General features: G+C 35.8%; 3 protein-coding genes across 3 annotated transcripts; all 3 read left to right on the top strand.

Moving 5' to 3' along the window:
- Positions 1-323: 323 nt before the first annotated feature.
- On the top strand, positions 324-1,721 carry LOC116187186 (agamous-like MADS-box protein AGL29). Its single transcript, XM_031515815.1, has one exon. It carries the CDS (start codon positions 465-467, stop codon positions 963-965), a length of 501 nt encoding a protein of 166 aa, XP_031371675.1. The 5' UTR covers positions 324-464; the 3' UTR covers positions 966-1,721.
- A 4,606-nt stretch (positions 1,722-6,327) lies between these two features.
- LOC116188827 (glutathione S-transferase T3-like) lies at positions 6,328-7,161 on the top strand. The gene has a single exon (XM_031518294.1). The coding sequence runs from the start codon at positions 6,328-6,330 to the stop codon at positions 7,159-7,161; it is 834 nt and encodes a 277-aa protein (XP_031374154.1).
- Positions 7,162-10,071: 2,910 nt separating this feature from the next.
- Positions 10,072-12,554, top strand: LOC116187230 (germin-like protein subfamily 1 member 13). Its single transcript, XM_031515874.1, has 2 exons — positions 10,072-10,270; positions 11,778-12,554. Exons 1-2 carry the CDS (start codon positions 10,156-10,158, stop codon positions 12,332-12,334), a joined length of 672 nt encoding a protein of 223 aa, XP_031371734.1. The 5' UTR covers positions 10,072-10,155; the 3' UTR covers positions 12,335-12,554.
- Positions 12,555-18,137: the final 5,583 nt, after the last annotated feature.

The following is an 18,137-nucleotide window of genomic DNA, read 5'->3' on the forward strand; positions in this document are numbered from 1 at the left end:
CCAAACCGATGTTGATGCAATTCTTAAGTGAGGGACCCATCTGATATAATAAGGACCAAATTGATGCAACTTTGTTGAGTGAGGGACCTAAATTATGTAGCCATGAACAAATTGAAAAAAAAAATATGACAAACTAAAGGACCAAATTGATGAAAAAAATAAGTGAAGGACTAAATTAATGTAACCGTCAAAACTTAGGGGCCAAATTACCAATTTCCGCGTTTTACGTTTATAAGAGATGCCGCGTAATACCACAGCTGTCGGACCACAGAAGCCTCACCGAATCTTTTGGGGTTTAAAATTCAAGAAATGGAAAACAGGGGGCCGAAAAAAAAGCAAGAAACCGATAAATAAACTGGCCGTCGGGGTTCAGAGTGACTCTGACTCACTGCGAGTGCTCACGCGTTTGCGCGAATAAAACTCTGATATTTTCTTCACCGATCGATCACCGGAGACAGAGCGAGATGTTGGATGAGACGATGGGCGCCGGCGGTGGCGGCAGGAGGTCCGGTAAGGGCAGGAGACGGACGGAAGTGAAAAAGATCGAGGACAGGATCAAGAGGGAGGTCACGTTCTCCAAGCGGCGAAGGGGGCTGTTTGGGAAGGCGAGCGAGCTCGCGGTGCTCTGTGGGGCGGAGATCGCAGTCATCACATTCTCCCCCCAGGGCAAGCCCTACGCATTTGGAAGTCATCGCGGTCCTGCGGCGCTTTTCTGGGTCGGGCGAGGATGCGGGTGTCGTACGTGGTGGGATCAGCAGCTGAGTGAGTACCATCAACAAGATGTGGAGGCGCTCTGGAGGCGTGGCGAGGGGAGGAAGCGGCAGAGGGTTGGGGACGACAGGGTTAAGCCTCGGTGCTGGTGGGAGGACCCGATCGAGGACCTCGGGGTGAAGGAACTCGATGGCTATATTGAAAGCCTGGAGATTAAGGGGGGAAAAGGTCATCCGCAGGCTGAAGGAGATTAGCCTGCCGGTTGCCGCTGCCGCTGCGGCTTCTCAGGCTTATTCGAGCGAGCGTGGATCAACGGTGGATTACCCTTTCAAAATTGCAGAGAAGGCGGCCACTTAGATGGTAGAGGATCGTCAGATCATGGGAAGCGCTGCTGCTGCCTCTGGGGTGTATTCCCAGGCTTCGAGCAGCAGTGATGAGATCAATTATCCATGGGATATGGAGGTGGGGAGCGCCGCCGCCGCGGCTGCCGAGGCTCCGAATGCAGGGACATGAAGATAATCCGTTGGATTTGCAGGCGGTGATTGACATAATCGAGGCTGAGGATCAAGAATGGGTCCCGGGAGGACGAATCGATGAGTACGAGTTGGCTCTGATAAGCAGCCTCTTGGAGTGTGATGATCATTTCGGGTCATTGCAATTATGAGATAACATCGTCGGAAAATAATGTCGTGCTGAGCTGACAGAGACACAGCCGATCGAAGCCCATAAGCTCGATTCAAGCAACGAAGAAGAACATTAACAGATAAAAAAACCTTTTTATCTCTCCTGATTAATTGGGCTAATGGATTGATTCCTTTTGTGTCTATATATAAATATATATTTTAAGCCCGCATTGATTTGTGGGGTCTAATTATTAATTGACGATTCTTAGTTTGGTAATAATGTCACAAGTTGATGTTGTCCAATTCAAGCAACAGTGTCAGTTATCTTAAACTAGTTCTTGTCTGTGATTTCCTTATTTGCAATTAATGTTCTGTTTTCTTACCTCAGTTTTCTGGGCATTGAGTGTTCTGTGTTTGTTCTTTCTTTCCATTTTCTGTCTTAATTAGTTGATCATTCTACTTTGAAATCAAATCTTAACAAACATTAACAGGCAACATCTATCACCCGTTGAAGCTTTCGCTCGATCAATTTTCCAAATATAAATGGTCGCCCCAACGTTGATCAAAGAAGTGTATACAGATTAAGTGAAAGCCATGCCCCGGATAACTTTATATATGTATATGTGACACGAGTAGGAAGAGTTGCTAATGTGAGATCGCTAATTCATCTAAGATATTTCTTCGGCTTAGTTGGTAGGATCGATTATTTCCAGTGTTCCCGCATTAAGGATATGTATGATCCGACGATTCATTAAAGGAAACGGATAAAAGTTTTCCATAATTATGGTCAAAATAATAATAGGAAAATAGCACACACAACACATTTTCACTCTCCTTTTGGAGCCACGCTCTCACGTTCAGTTAAGAAGGAGGAAAAAGAAAATCACCATGAGTGTGATATTTTTCTGCAACAACTATTATGACATAAAAAGAACGTCGAGAAATAGAGAAACTTGCTGCTCATGCATACATCAAAGTACATATTAATTGTGAAGATTCGGTCACAAATTGCACGGGCTGGTCGAGCCGTGTCTTCTCAGCTGAGACCTTTGACGAGTTCCTAGAATCATTCAGCTCGAGTACGTAACAGGCGATAAACCGATATGTCCTGAACTTCTTGTTGAAGCGATATTATAATTTTTCGTATTTTCTTCTCAATGTCATCATGCACCCACTGCAAAAGAATTAATCAAATTAATAAAAATAAAAATATTAATGATATTTCACACCAGAATGGTTGTTTTGTGTGTGTGTGTGTGTTTTTTTTTTTTTGGGGGGGGGGGGGGGTGGTGTTTGTTAATCAAATGATAAAAGGACCAGGAAAAACAAAAGCATGAAACAGCTAAAAAAATGATAAATAAAAGTAAAACTACGGTAATAAAATTGGAAAAGGACCAGATATGATTTTAGGATAACATAATCACAAGGGATTCCGGTTCTCTTTCCCTATCAAATCAATTGGGTCCCTTGCTTCACCACCTCTATTTATAAAAGAAAATGAGTCCAAAAACAAGTTATAGAAAAAAAAAGGTCAAATAGTATGATTATCATGTGTTTGATAATACAAAATAAATGCTGAAATTAATCATTATTTCATGAAATTAACTTTGTTTGATAAAGTAAAGTAAAAATCAATTTAACTTAATGATTTAGTAAAAAAAAAGTACTTAATCATTAAGTATGTGGGATCTACTTATTTCTTTTTTTTACTGACTCGCTCAGCAGAGAGCTGTTATAATTCTTGCATTGGCGCCCGTGAACTTTTACATGATTTGCGAATTAGTTCACTCGACATTGTGGGACAAAGGAGGGTAGAGAGAGGGGGCTCTGACCCGGCTACCAACGCCCAAGGTAATATTGCCGATGACCTCAACTTGGGCGTGGTCGTTGTGATTGGGGCCCCCACTACCTGGAATCTCATATTCTCTCTCTTTTCGATCAAAGAGAGAAAAGAGGATTTTAGGCGGTGAGGCTCCAATCCCGACCACCACTGTCCTCTCCTCTGCAGATCTGATCTATCATTCTTTTTGAAAAATAATAGAAAATATGGGGGCAAAAGTTGAAAGAAGGAATCTATTGTGGGCATTATGTAACTAGGATTTCAAATGATATAGCATTTTCAACTTTTATCCAACCAAACAAAATCTGCTTATTTTATTAAGCACTTAAAAAATCAACACTTAAATTTTCAGCACTTAAAAATAAGTTGAAACAAACCGATGCTAAAATTATGAATTTATTTTTTCAACGCATAGTATTCCAATAAAAACATTTACATATCAAATATATAAAGTCAGGTAAAATGTTATCATGGCTTAAAAAAGTATTACAATATATATCAAGTTTTCTTCTTAGTTCTTCAATATATATTTCAACGCGACACATCAAGACTACATAATTTAGTTACTAACAAATTCCCCCCCAAAAAAGGAAAAACAAAAGGGATAATGACATAATTAACTATATGCCACATGGTGAAGCACGCTTGATGAAAAAGGGAATGATCTTTAATTTTCGATCTCCCGGAATAATATCTCGCATAATTTTTTCACCAAAAAAATATATACCCACATATCTTACGAACAAGCAAAATTGATTACATATTATATTTTCCTTTGTGAAGGCTTACGTAATGTTGAATTTTCTTTACATATTATATTTTCCTTTGTGAAGGCTTACGTAATGTTGAATTTCCTTTGCAAAGAGGAGAATCCTGATGCATTATTTAGACATTTCAACATTGACTTAGAAAAGTATTCGAATAAATCTTATTTAGAAAAGTGTTTAGAAAAGTATCAGAAAAATATTCGAGTCAACATTTGCATTATTGAGACATTTCCAAAGCCTCAATCTTATGCGCAAGCGAAGAGAAGAGTCACGTCTTCCTCTCTTTCCCAATCATGTTTGTCTACATCAAAATGCATATATGCACATAGGGGCATAGAAATTTTTTTTTTTTGGTTGAACACTTGGGGCATAGAATGAATTGCAGAATTTATGATGAATTTGTGTATCAATTTGAAGATAATTTTAGAAAATTCATTTGATTTATTTTCTATTTCATAATCGGCCCTTAGGGCATAGTTTTAGGGGAAAAGTTGGATTGTATAATGCAGACGTGCTGTTAACTGCTGTTGGGAAAATAAGAGCAAATTAAGTACTATTTATTTAATTAACTTTATAAAAGAGATATTAATTACTTATTTTCCCCTTGGTGTTATATATGTATGTTTGACCTCGTCCTTTGCGGAAAGAAATTTACTAACTAATCTGTCTCTCTTAAAAATGGAAAGAGTTGAGTTTAAAAGCTCGGGATGCGATCTAAAATTTTCATATAAATCTTGGTCGAATTAATGATATATATGTAGCTTATTTTCCGGTGGATATAAAGTTATATGTATATATAGTTCATTCAGACTAGGCTCTATACACCTTGCATTCTTCTATATAACACGTGACTTTCTTATTTTGCTTGGACAAACAAAATTAGTGTTTTTTTTTCTTTTTTTCTGTGGGTGAGATCATGTAAGGAATGATATATCCACACGTCACTGGATATTATTTTTCGTTTAATAGGACATATGGTCGTTGTACGATATTTCATCCAAATTATAATTAGTTATTAATTAAACTGCACATTGGAAGGCTGGATAACCAATTGCCGTTTATATATGCATATATGCCTTATATAGGTTGAATGATGATTAATGGTGATGGGATGATGTTTCTGGTGCCAAGGCCGAGTGGATTAGCTTCCTAATTGAGTCTAGGTGTTCTCCTTAGGATTGAATCGATCGGTTAAATCATGTTGCTTAGCCTCGGGTCATGTAGGGTTATTAGGATGAAGTGCTAAGTTGAAGTTTACCGTGGATAAATTGGTGCAAATAGGAGTTATAGCATTCTGTGATGGGATGACTCTATTTGATTTGGTAGGTGTTGGGCTTAACTCTTTTGAATGATAGTCGTAACTCACGGGTCTCATAGTCGGGTGATTAATTTGACTAGTTAACTCACGGCCTCGTAGGATTAATAGCTCCATTTAACTATTTTCCTCCACCTGTGCATTAAAATTGAAGAATTGGAATCTTTGGTATTGGTTTAGTCTCGGCTTTATAGGATTTATATTAATCGCTAGATTTGATTAATTGGAATCTTTGGTATTGGTTTAGTCTCGGTTAAACATGCAAAATGTTTGAACATGTTTCATTTAAGGCCATTCCATCGAATGTCCATCCACGCTGCCACATTTTACTGATGTGTTATAATGTATCCGATGTGGCACAAAAAATATAATAAATTATTCATTTTGTAAATAATTAATTATAGTCAAATAAATAAATAAAATAAAATCCAATTAAAAAATGATATACGCTCGCACATCTTTCTCATATCTCTCACACCTCTCTCTTCTCTCTCTCTTCTTCTCTCTCAGTGTCAGATTGCCCTCAGCGAGAGTCTCTTCCTTGGATTTCTCAAGCCACGTGGCAATTTGAGAGACTAACTTCAAGAGGCCCACTCAACTGCTGCCGCATGGAAGCGCGGGCCCCACACTGCGGTCGCTGACTTTGACTTTTTTATAATTAATGAAATTTGGTCGTTGGGCACTCCCACCGCCAGATTTTTATTTTTATTTTTTATAAATTTATAATTATAAAAAAGTTACCTATATAAATACCTCATTTTCCCAATATAATTTCACTCCCAATTATACTCTCCTAATTCAATTTCATCCCAAATTTCCTCTTACTTGTCCTTCTTATTCTTCTTCGATAAAAAAAATATCGGATCCAAATCAATTTCATCCATTTGGATTTTATATGCCAAATCCGAACTTACCCCAAAATTCAAATTCCCAAACTTCCAACTCCTTAGAAAACCCAAATAGTAATTATCAATTTCATGATTCCCAAACTTATCCATACCCGTGTTTATCCAACCATACCCCGTCCCAATGAATCCACATATCAGATTTGCAGGTTTACCCTCTCAAGTTATGGCTGCAATGGGCTCGACATCTGGAAGTGCTAATGTGGAGTCCGATCAATCTCCACATACGAATTCTCCTTCACCATTCAATCAACTTTCGAGCAGTGGCCTCGAAAACAACAAACTAGATGTTGGAGAAGTTACAGCTCCAACGAAAGGTAGCCACATCGTTGTTAAATGGCAATGGGAAGAAGATGAATCGCTACTTTGTGGGTGGCTAAATGTCGGGCAAGATCCCGTGGTCGAGGATAATAAACCCATTGCTACATTCTGGGATAGGATCTACCAGTATTGCCTATATGTCGACCCTGAATGCTTCTCCAAGAAGAACGCTAACTCCTTGAAGCAACTCTTCTTCAAGATTCACACAGCCGTGTCGGTCTTCTGCAGATTTTACAAGCATGTTGAACGTCATCAAGGAAGCGGAACAAACGAACATAACGTGCTAGAGATGGCTCATACATTTTACCGACAGACATACCCTTCAAGATTCAACATGATGTTGCACTTGAATCTTCTCCATCATCAACCAAAATGGAGAAATCATTTAAATTCTTCCGATGGATACATGACGTCCTCCACTGGTGCTGCAGATGTTGAGTTTCCAGTGCATCCACAAGGCAGAGATGCGACTAAGAGAAAAGTTGCAAAAAGAAAATCATCTAAAGGGTTGAATGTTGCTGCTACTGAACTCGATAAGGCAGCAAACATTGTGAAGTCTCTATTTACTGGTATAGACGATAAATATGATGGCTTGCAGAAATTGAAGAAAAAGAGTTCGGGATCAGGCATGAAGAAAGTTTGTCGAAGAATAGAGAAACTACCGCAAAACTCATTGTAACGGACATGAGTAATTTTAGTTTGAGAAGACTGGCCATTCATTAGATGTTGTTAGATGATGCTCTTGCGAAGTTTTTTAATAAGTAGTTATGCTTGTAATGTTTCCAGCCATGTTAGACTCATCAGTTATGTTTGTAATGTTTACCTAAGTAATGAAAAATTTTACTGTAATATTTGTTTTTGCAAATTGTAAATTAATTTACTTTTTAAAAACTAGCCATTGAAAAATAACCATTGGAAAGTAGCTATTATAAAGTAATCGCTGAAAAGTAGCCGTTAGAAAGTAGCTGTTGGAATCCTCTCTATAAAATGATTTTCACTCTCATATGCCTCATCCACATCCTCTCGTCTCCAATTCACATCCTCTCATCTCCAATTCACTTCCTTCGAATATGGCTAGAAATTCTAATGATCCCAACAACATCTCCATGGATCCATTGGAGTGGATGGAAGAGTCATTGAAACTTGATGTGGATAAGCACTGCTTTGACCTCATTCAAAAGATGCAGTAGAGCCGTCTCAGGTGAAAGCTCTTCTTCTAGACCAAAAAAGAAGACAATAAATAGGGATCGTGAAGTAGGTCATAAGTAGCTAATGCATGACTACTTTGTTGACGAGTTGGTGTATTCTGCTGAGACATTCTGGCCACGATTTAGAATGAGGAAGCACCTATTCTTTCGAATTGTCGAGGGCCTCTCAAGTATTGACAAAAATGATTAGTGGTGACTTCAAACTGGTCCCAAGCATCTTGACCAAGTTAGCCCCATGTCAGTCCAGGCGAACGAATAGCACAATTTACGATGAATATGTGTAACAATTTGAAAATGATTTTAGAAAATTCAGTTGATTTATTTTGTATTTTATAATCTACCCTTAAAGCATAGTTTTAGGGGAAAAGTTGGGGTTTATAATGCAAGCACGCTGTTAACTGCTGTTGGGAAAACAAGAGCAAATTAAGTACTATTTTTATTAACTAATTTTATAAAAAAAGATATTAGTTTCTTCTTTTCCCCTTGACATTATATATGTGTCTTTGCCTCCTCCTTTGGGGAAAGAAATTTACTAACTAACTAGGAAGCAAATCCTCTCTTCGCAATAGAGAAATATATCGATGTTATTAATATGATTATTATTTAGTACTTTTCGCTTATATTTTATCTTTTGCAATGCCATTGAATTTTTCATACTGTTGACCCTAATTAAATTGGTTTATGTATGTCTCATTATTTATTAGTTTGACTACTCATTAGCTTGTATAATGGACATATTTTGGTGGCGTAGACATAACAAAACATTTGATGGTTGGCACTATATATGTATAATATAGCCAAATTTATTCATTTATAACTCAAACTCAAATTTTAAAATTCTTATAGAACTTCCGATCTAATTATCCATTAGTCAATGTTCTAAATACCCACATGATATTAGAAGTACTTTTTACTATTACAAGAGAAAAATTAAAGTTTGTTTCTTTGTGTACCCTTTGATTAGCCGTCAATAATATTACTAGTACATGTATTAATTTATATAAATCCAAATTTCTAGTTATGGTAATATTCATGGAAATTATAAATTCTCAATTTACAATAATTTTTTAGATTTCAATATCATAAAATGATTATCACATCCCAAATCACACATTAATTGTGCAAATGGGAGATCTTAGATTTACATTTTTGGGCCCATAACCTCAATAAATTATTATTATTGTTGTTGTTGTTGCTACTGTTATTACTATTATTATATAATAATTAATTTATCAAATACAGCTAATTAATGTTTGTAGTATGGATAAGTAAAAGAAAAAATACAAAGAAAATAAATGAAAAGAAGTTAGAAAAACATAAAGAGTTGACATGTGGCAATATGTGCAAGAGTTTTAGTTATAGAAGATGATCTCTTCCTCGTAGAATGGAAAAAGTTGAGTTTTGACCTTGAAAGTTTCGGATGTGATTTCAAATTTTTGTATAAATCTCGATCCAATTAATGATATGTAGCTTATTTCCGGTGGATATAAAGTTATATATTATAAAAAGAGAACGAATAATTTGTCTAACTTTCAATTTCCATTTTCGCCCATAAAATTTAGGTTATAATTTTTAATTATCATTTGATGGAGGACATCATTGTAATTTCATCACAATAACCACTCATTTCTCCCAGTTTTCTCACCCTCTCACTCTTCTTTTTCTTTCTCTCTCTTCCCTAAATCAATCGTGGTTTTTTTTTTAATTTATAAAAGATTTTAATCATTTCAATATTATTTTTTTATGATGTACCCTGTGAATACAATTTAAATTAAGAGAATACCAAATAAACATGCATAATGATTGTATTGATGATATCTATACGGAAAGATAGCAAATTAATTATGTTGGGTTTGGTTTCATAATTGGATTTTAAAATCAGATTTTGATTTTGAAAAAGAGTGGTATATAGTCCCACAATTTGACTTTGTATGAGTTATGTTGTTTTGTTGTGGAAAAAAGTTGTATAAATGGGGCCAACTCTTTGACTTTGTATGATTTATTTTGTTTTGTAGTGGATAGAGTTAAGTTAGAATTGTGATTCTAAAATAACATTCACAAACCAAACAAGGTTAGAAACTTGGTGTCATCCTCTAGTAAAGGTGTATGTAGATATAGTACATTCAGACTAGACAACATACACCTTGCATTCTTCAATATAACACTTGACTTTCTCATTTTGCTTGGCCAACCAAAATTAGTGTTTTTCTTATGGGTTGATATCATGGAAGGATTCATCCATTACGTACGCGAATCAACAAAATCTGATTCCACACGTCACCTATATAATTCTGGATGTTCTTTTTCGTTTAATTGGTCACGTGTGTATTGATCTGGTGAATGCCTCTCAACTATCTATAAATAGGGCTTGTTATATGTGCTTCAATCCCTCACAGCCGAAGCTACTCTATCCAACACTAATTGCATACCTAGTTTTCTCCAATACATATATATAACTTGGTCCAATGAAGCTCTTTGTAATCCTTCTCGTGTGTGCGTTCGCGATCTCGAGCAGCTTTGCATCTGATCCTAGTCCACTTCAGGACATTTGTGTGGCTATAAAAGAGCCCAAAGATGCTGGTATTTTCATATCTATATCTATATTTTTACATTTATGTATGCTGGCATGATTCCCCGTACATGCATGGGTTTTTCGAGTCAAGTTACTACCATGCATAATACAATATTGATGCATATATATAACTATTTTTGGGCGAGTTGATACATATATAACTATTTGGTCAGATAGAAGCATTGATACTTTTTTTTATTTAATTTTAAGCTCTCTCTATGAATTTTCCCTGATAAATTCGCTTCAAACTCATACTAAGATTGTTAATATTCATTTATGACCTATTTTTTTCACGCGCTCTCTTTTTACTTGGAGAAAATCTTCTGTGTAATAGATATGCCACATGAAGTTGTGTCACAAGACAATATATATATATATATATATATATTTTGTCTACAAAATTCTAACAACCAAAAGGATTTGGTGATACCTATTGGCTCATGATACCATTGGCACATGTATTCATTATATACAACACTTTGTCCTTCTTACTTGTCTTCTTTCACCAATTTCTCCTTAGAATTTTCTAGAATATGCACGCCCAAAAAGAAGATCATTCATTTTTTGGGTAAGAAAAAGAATATTTATTTGTACATCACCCAAAAAATAATATCTATATGTTTATATATATCACCTAAAAGAAAATATTTGTTTGTTCTCACAAAACTCAAAACTTTAAAACTTTATAGTATTTATATTTATATTACAACTATAAGATCCATCGTCCTTTATTTTTGCTTTTAAAATGCCTCATATCATGTAAAGTCGATTACAGTGGTTTTATATTTTCTTTTTATCATTCATTAAAAATTGAATTAACAATAAATAATATTTTAAACTATTAAAGTACAAAAAGAGTAACAACTATAACACCCAAGAAAGAATATTTGATTATCTCCCATGATACCCCAAATTTAAGAATTTTGTAGTATTTATACTATAATTATGCAACTCTTGAATTTTGCAATTTCATTATTAAAATGCCTAGCAAATATAATGAAACGGCAATTACAATTTTTTTTCTTTTTCTTTTATTATTCATTAAAAATAAATTATAAAAAATAATAGATTAAAATCTTAAGTAAAAGAAAAGTAAGAAATTTTAATTTTAAATTGCTTAATGAAATAAACTGTTTTTTTTTAATCCAGTGGAAATTGAACAAAGTATATACTGTGATAAAATAATTTATTAAAATAAAGAAAAATAAAAAAATAGTTGCAAGAGTATTTAAAAAATGCCATACTCTCTTTGGTAATCTTAAAAATGTACAATCTGAGGTGTTGTCATAGAGAGATAGAGAGACGGACAGAAAGATAGATAGATAGATAGATAGATAGATAGATAGATTTTTATGGATATGACCATCTTTTTTACGTATAACCTATCCTACAATATGCATGCATATAATAGAGCAAAGCTTCCATTTAATTCGAGCTTGCCCGGAGGGGATGATGCATCCATTTTATGCACATATAATCATTGGCTATGTTCTAATTTTTAATCTCTTCATGCAGTGTTTGTGAATGGAAAATTCTGCAAGAATCCGAATCTTACTGTCGCCGATGATTTCTTCTTCCAAGGGCTCAACATTCCCCAAAGTACTGATAATAAGGTCAGGTCCCTTATCACTGGTGTTGATGTTAACAAGATGCCGGGTCTCAACACTCTAGGGGTTTCTGTGGCCCGCATTGACTTTGCCCCTAATGGTGTGAACCCACCCCACTTCCACCCTCGTTCCTCTGAGATCCTCATGTGCATGGAGGGTGAGCTCTATGTTGGGTTCGTCTTATCAAACGCATTCGAAAACAGGTTCATCACCAAAGTTCTGAAGCCTGGGGACTTGTTTGCCTTCCCATTAGGGATGATTCACTTCCAGCTAAACATAGGGAAGACCCCGGCAGTTGCATTCGCAAGCTTTGGCAGCCAAAACCCAGGTCTTATAACAGTTGGTAATGCGGTGTTTGGAGCTAACCCACCAATTGGCCCTGAGGTCTTGATCAAGGCATTCCAGTTGGATAAGAAAACTATAGATTATCTCCAATCCCAGTTATGGTTCAACAACCGCATTTAAAACCAAATGACAGAGTGAAAGAGTATATAATTTATATAATTCATCAAATAAAACAAAGCATGGGAAAGTTTCCTCTGTTCGTATCGTCAAAATATTTTCGATATATGTTCTCGTAAGGTGGAAATCTTCAATGTTTCTTGTAATTTAATGTTTATGTATTATGGTGAAAGTGTGGTATATCTTTCTAAATAAAAACGGTGTGTTATACTTTCATTGATCATGTTATTTCTTCTCTTTATGAAATGCTTCTATTTTAATTCCCCCTGATCTCTCCCTCTCTATCCCTCTCTCGCTCTCTCTCTCGCATGAGTGGAAGGTTGAACCTATACCCAAATTTCGAGACCAAACTCCCACTCGATCTCATTTTTGAGAGTGCAAGTTTCTTTGTACTGGTTCATTCATCCATAAAATAAAATTTACAATTGAGATGGTTTTACTTTTTAGTGAATTATTATCACTTCAACTCGAAACTAGGTATTCAAGACTCATAAGACTTCTAGATATTAGGTGATGCGGGTTGAAAAGTTACTCCTAGATTTAGAGTTTGTGTTGTATCTCAAGGTGAGCACAAATTGAAATCCAGATAGGGAGATTTTATGGTGCAGTCACAAAAAATAGTAGTACAGTGCATTCAAGTGTTTTACTAAAACTTTAAGTAAAAGTTGTTTTAAAATGCTTACGGTTTACTAATATTGTAAGTAAATTACTAATGAAGTAGGTAATTTATTAAGAATTTAAGTAACTTTATCATAATTAATTTCTCAAAATACATGTAATTTACTCGAAAAACGTGTAAATTACTCAACAATTGATCTACTTTACTCTAATTCAAAGTAAATTACTTATATGTATGATGCAACCACTTTTAAAGTGATTGAACATTAAACCTTTTTGCCAAGGGAAAATTATGCAACGTTATGACATCAACTTGTCGCTTATATAATAGTATTAGATATTGGTTGATATTGGTGCATATTTTTTATCACTGAAATGAAAAGGTGAGTTGATGCTTATGGAGCTTAAGCTTCCAATCAATTTAACCGGTTCATTCTAATGAGAAAGGTTTGAATCTGCACAAGAAGTGGAGAGTAAAACTAAGATGTAAAGGAAGAGAAGCGGAGTCACCTATTTATACATATATATACCTATTTTTAGTAGAATGCAATTGAAGTACTATATATATAAACCGGAAGCATTTCAGAAGTTCTTGCGGAAAATACGTTCATTTTTCACGTTCATTTTATAATGATTGTATTAAATTGAAGTAGAATTTAATTATGAAGCAAGTAATATATGTTTTCCATCATATATATATATATTGTGCATGATTTTATTTATTAATTTCCCCTTGCATTGCATGGGCAGCCCTACTAGTATATATGTATGGTAGGTGAATGGGGCTCTAATAATTATGATTTGCAATGTCACAATTAAGTGCATGGATTAGCAAATTATACGGAAGTATAGTTTTTTGTATTCTCTGTGTCACATAAGCTTTTTTTCTCTTTTTCTTTTAATACGAAAACGTGTGTTGAACCTTTTCCAATAGAAAGTAAGATTATAATCCTTAGTTTGTACTAATCACAATGAAGTTATACGGGCATTGTACGTCAAACATTCTTAAATTAAGTTAGAATACATATAATACTGAAATGATAGATCATATGCTTCTTCAGGAATTGATGTGGGGGTTGACGTCACTCTTCAGGACTCCAACCTCCGGTTGCCTGTGCAGAAGGGAAGGCCGCCGGGGAACTTTGAAATTAGCCTTTCATAATATTTTATTTTTATAATTATTAAAAGTCTACCTAAATATTTTTCACTTATATAGTGTTTTTTTTTTCGGTGTGAATGCTGGTATCCAAAGATCCAATTGAGTCATGACTAATCCAGTGGAACCGAGTTAGCCCACTAAATGGTGAAAGTACAATGATCCTGAATTTAGTGGGTGGCTCAAAACCAAGCCAGTTTTGTACCTCGTAAAAAGCACAATGATTCCGAATATGTAATCCCGAGTTTTCATGGTAATAAAAAGCATTTTGGATGTGGAATTTGTTGAGTGACGTATGGCCAAAGATGGCCCAAGGTATTGATTGGACTGTTGGCTCGGGGAAGCTTGCCAAGTTCTCGTGGCAAGTGGACTTACCGACGGTGCTAGTGGACCTGTTCCTTCGGAATGGAGAGAAGCTTCTGTCAATGCATTTGCAGCTCGTCATCTAGCCTGGAGCTGGGAGTACATTCGAATCTACTGCCATCACAAGTCCTGCTAGTGTTGCTGCGACACTGCCTCCCGATGTAGAGGGAGGACCAGATCAGGTACTTTGGAGGCTATCATCGAATGGAAAATTCTTGTTTTTCATTTTTTTTTTGGTGAATACGTTTATTGTCCAATTTTAGCATATATCCTACCATGTTACTTGTGTAGACACCTAATTTTAGTCCAAGCCCGAGCTCAGACAGAAAAAAGGAGCCCCGGACCTATTATCAGTCGAAGAACGTAACTAAAAAGAAAAAGATGCTAAGGGATAAACCCAGCGGACGACTTTCAAGAAAGATCGGATAAGTCCTTGAAATTTTTCCTTACGCGTTTCAGATATTTGGTGTTGTTTTCAAAAATAATACGGTTGTTAGTGACATTTTTCCGGGGCCCACATCAAGAAAATCAATTTCTAAAAAAGGCTTGCAATCCTTGATATTTTGTTTTGAAACCGGACCATCCGTATTTTTTCTCAAAATCACGGCACTCCGATTGCTTTTCGACTGATAAAAATAAAAAATGCCTTTGATTTCCGCATTATATATAATAGAGGAAAGGGCTCGAGACTAAGGAATCGATACCCTCGTATAGTTATGCATCATGGGGTATTTTCGGAAAAGGAATTTTCTCAAATTTCGTGTTATTTTTCCATCGTGATGGTGTAAAAGGACGATTAATTCGTCATGGTCCAAAATATTTTTGGTCGAAATTTCAGAAAAAAATATTTTTGAGGGGTTTATAAAATATTTTTTGGTCAAAATATAATGAAAAAATAACCTTGTAACGAATTTTTTGATAGAATTTTTCAAGACAAAAAATATTTTTCAGAAGTTTATAAAAGATTTTTGAACTAAAGATATTTCTCCGGGGTTTTATAAAATATTTTGGACCAAATTATACCGGAAAATACAACCAAAACTGACCGAAACTAATTTATTAACGAGTCGGAGGAAAAATACGCTTGGAATCCCGCCGGCGACAGGAGCTGACAAGACAGGTCCACCGCGCGACGTCAGCGACGCACATCTCTTCCTGCCTCACGCCACCGCCCCTGAACTTTGTCTTCTCTACAGAGAGGCCCTTCCACCCCGCCCCTTGATTTCAAATGCGCTGCTTTTCACCCAAGTAAGTTCTCCTTCTTCCCAGTGAGGCCCATTGGGCAGCGCCTGCTTTCCAGAAATGTTATCCCGCCGCCAGAACGTTTTAAATTGTCACGAAAACCTCCTCAAGCCCTCTTCCTCTATAAATTGAGTGCCACCTCCAATTGAAGACAACTTTGGCAACTTCATGAGTTGAGCTCTTGCCAAGAGACCCCATATCAGGGGCGGAGCCAGTTAATTGGCAGGAGCAATTAACCCCCTAAACTTTGGACTTTTAAAAATTTTACTTCAAAATGATCTAAAATTAGTATTTTGCCCCTCCGAAAAGAAATATTTATGTACTATTTATATCAAGTAACATTTTTGCTCCTAGATGAAAATCCTGGCTCCGCCCCTACCCCATATCCCAATTTAGGCCGTAGTTTTCCTGATTTAGTAAGGAGAGAACCCGAGGAGTGTTCTGACGTTCGTTGCCGAGCCTCGTGCTTCCCGAAAACAGCAAAATGAAAGGTAGAACCCCACTTGGAGTGGGCTGCTCAGTGAGGATCCGGGCTCCTTACCCCAGGTCCGAACCCATGTCTCCCTTATTATTTCATTTCCCGCACTCATATATTCATATATACTTAAATACCGCATTTTACATTATCAGTTTTATGTTTCGAGTTAAATTCCCGCACTTTTTTTCTTCATTTTTACGTTTCTTCTCGGTTTTCCACTCCCGTTGAGAGCCTCAATATTGAGATTCGGTAAAGGAGAGAGGTCGGAGTGTCTGGAGATTTTTATTTTGTTAATTACGCACTCTTACATTTATGCTCATATGCAGTATATATATGCATATATATGTTATATGTATAATGATATATATGCTCCTCCACCATCCTCGAGCGGACCTCTCGATGTTGGAATCCCGACAAATGAATGGAAGTCGGGATGTTTTTACGTTATTAACGCGCCTATATATATATATATATATATCTATTTATACAATATGCTTATATATATACACACCATATTTATATTTACGCCGTTATAATACCCATTTTATGTTTGATTTTTTTATCACGTTCATTAAGCCCGATCTAAGATAAAATCGGAGTAGTGGCATAATTAAGGAACTTAATGTTGATGGACATTGGGTTTTTTTTTCCTTTACTAAGTCTCGGTCACCAGGGGGTCTTTGCACATGAAATTGGTTAATCATTTTCACTTGGTTTAAAAGGGTTGAAAGGCATGAATTTGTGTGAATGTAAATCTCGGGTCATCATTAGCAAATAGATGTCAAAATGGAATCCATTGTCATTTGGATATTGAATTGCAAAAATGGTTTAATCTATTTAGGATCACGATAGGGTGATTAAAACAGATCAAGCATGCTCACTTAGACTTAAGGATGGTAAATTGATGATAGGAACCACGTGATAGGTCACGGCCATGTCTGGATTGGACTCACAACTCAATTAATTTTGTTTCCACTAGACTCAAATTTGGTTGCGACAAGCATGATTGGTCACGGCAATGTAGGGTTAGAGGTTTGGTTTACTAATTTTGTCAATTTTACTCTTGAATTGAAGCTCTCTATGATGCCCATGTGCTACGGCCAAGTTGAGGTTTAGGTTTATTAGGATTCCAATTGAGTCAATTTTGTTAATTAAATAAAGATTTGTGCTGAATTGGGTTTGTAGAAGCCTCGGTCATTTGGAATAATTGCTTGAAATTGAGGGAATTGATTTCAAATTGGAATTGGAATGAAATTGCCAAGTTTGTGCATATGTGTGGGTATGGCCGAGACATCTTCTTGACGTCTAACGGTCATATTGCGGTTCAATTAATCAATTGGAAGTCCAATTAGGATAATTACGTACACATGACTCTAAATTCACGGGAAAATCGAGGATACTCATGCACTTGAAAATTGAAGAGTCTAGGATGAGTCTGGAAGATCTTTGCGACCTTGAGGGTAGGATCATTAAGATCGGGAAAATAATCGAATAAAGTCCTATTTGGTGAAAAAGGGATTTAATAAAGAAAATGTACGAATTTCATGTGAATAAAGTGAATTAATGGAACTAAAAAGGGAAAGTCACTTTAATTCGGCTTAATTCACGGTTTAAGGAAATTCTCTCGTCAAATGAGTCATAGGATTAATTTTGAAGGTCTCTTGGTCTTGAAGGATTAGGGATTTTTATAAATTTGGGAAAAAATTGGTAAACCATGTAAATAAGGATTTTCAATAAAATTAGAATAAATTGGAGATGGAATTGTAATTAAAATTGGTAGACTTAGGAAATTGAACATAGATTTTTTAGGGTTGGGGTCTTAGACCCATTTTCTTATTTTCGAGCTCTAGGCTCACTTTCTAAGTCTACTTGGCCCGATCAACGTATGTGATGAATGACATGAATAAATGTAAGTAAGTATCCTGAATGTATGGATACACGTGCTATGT

Source organism: Punica granatum, chromosome 8 (assembly GCF_007655135.1).
Source record: "Punica granatum isolate Tunisia-2019 chromosome 8, ASM765513v2, whole genome shotgun sequence".
Classification (NCBI taxonomy): domain Eukaryota; kingdom Viridiplantae; phylum Streptophyta; class Magnoliopsida; order Myrtales; family Lythraceae; genus Punica; species Punica granatum.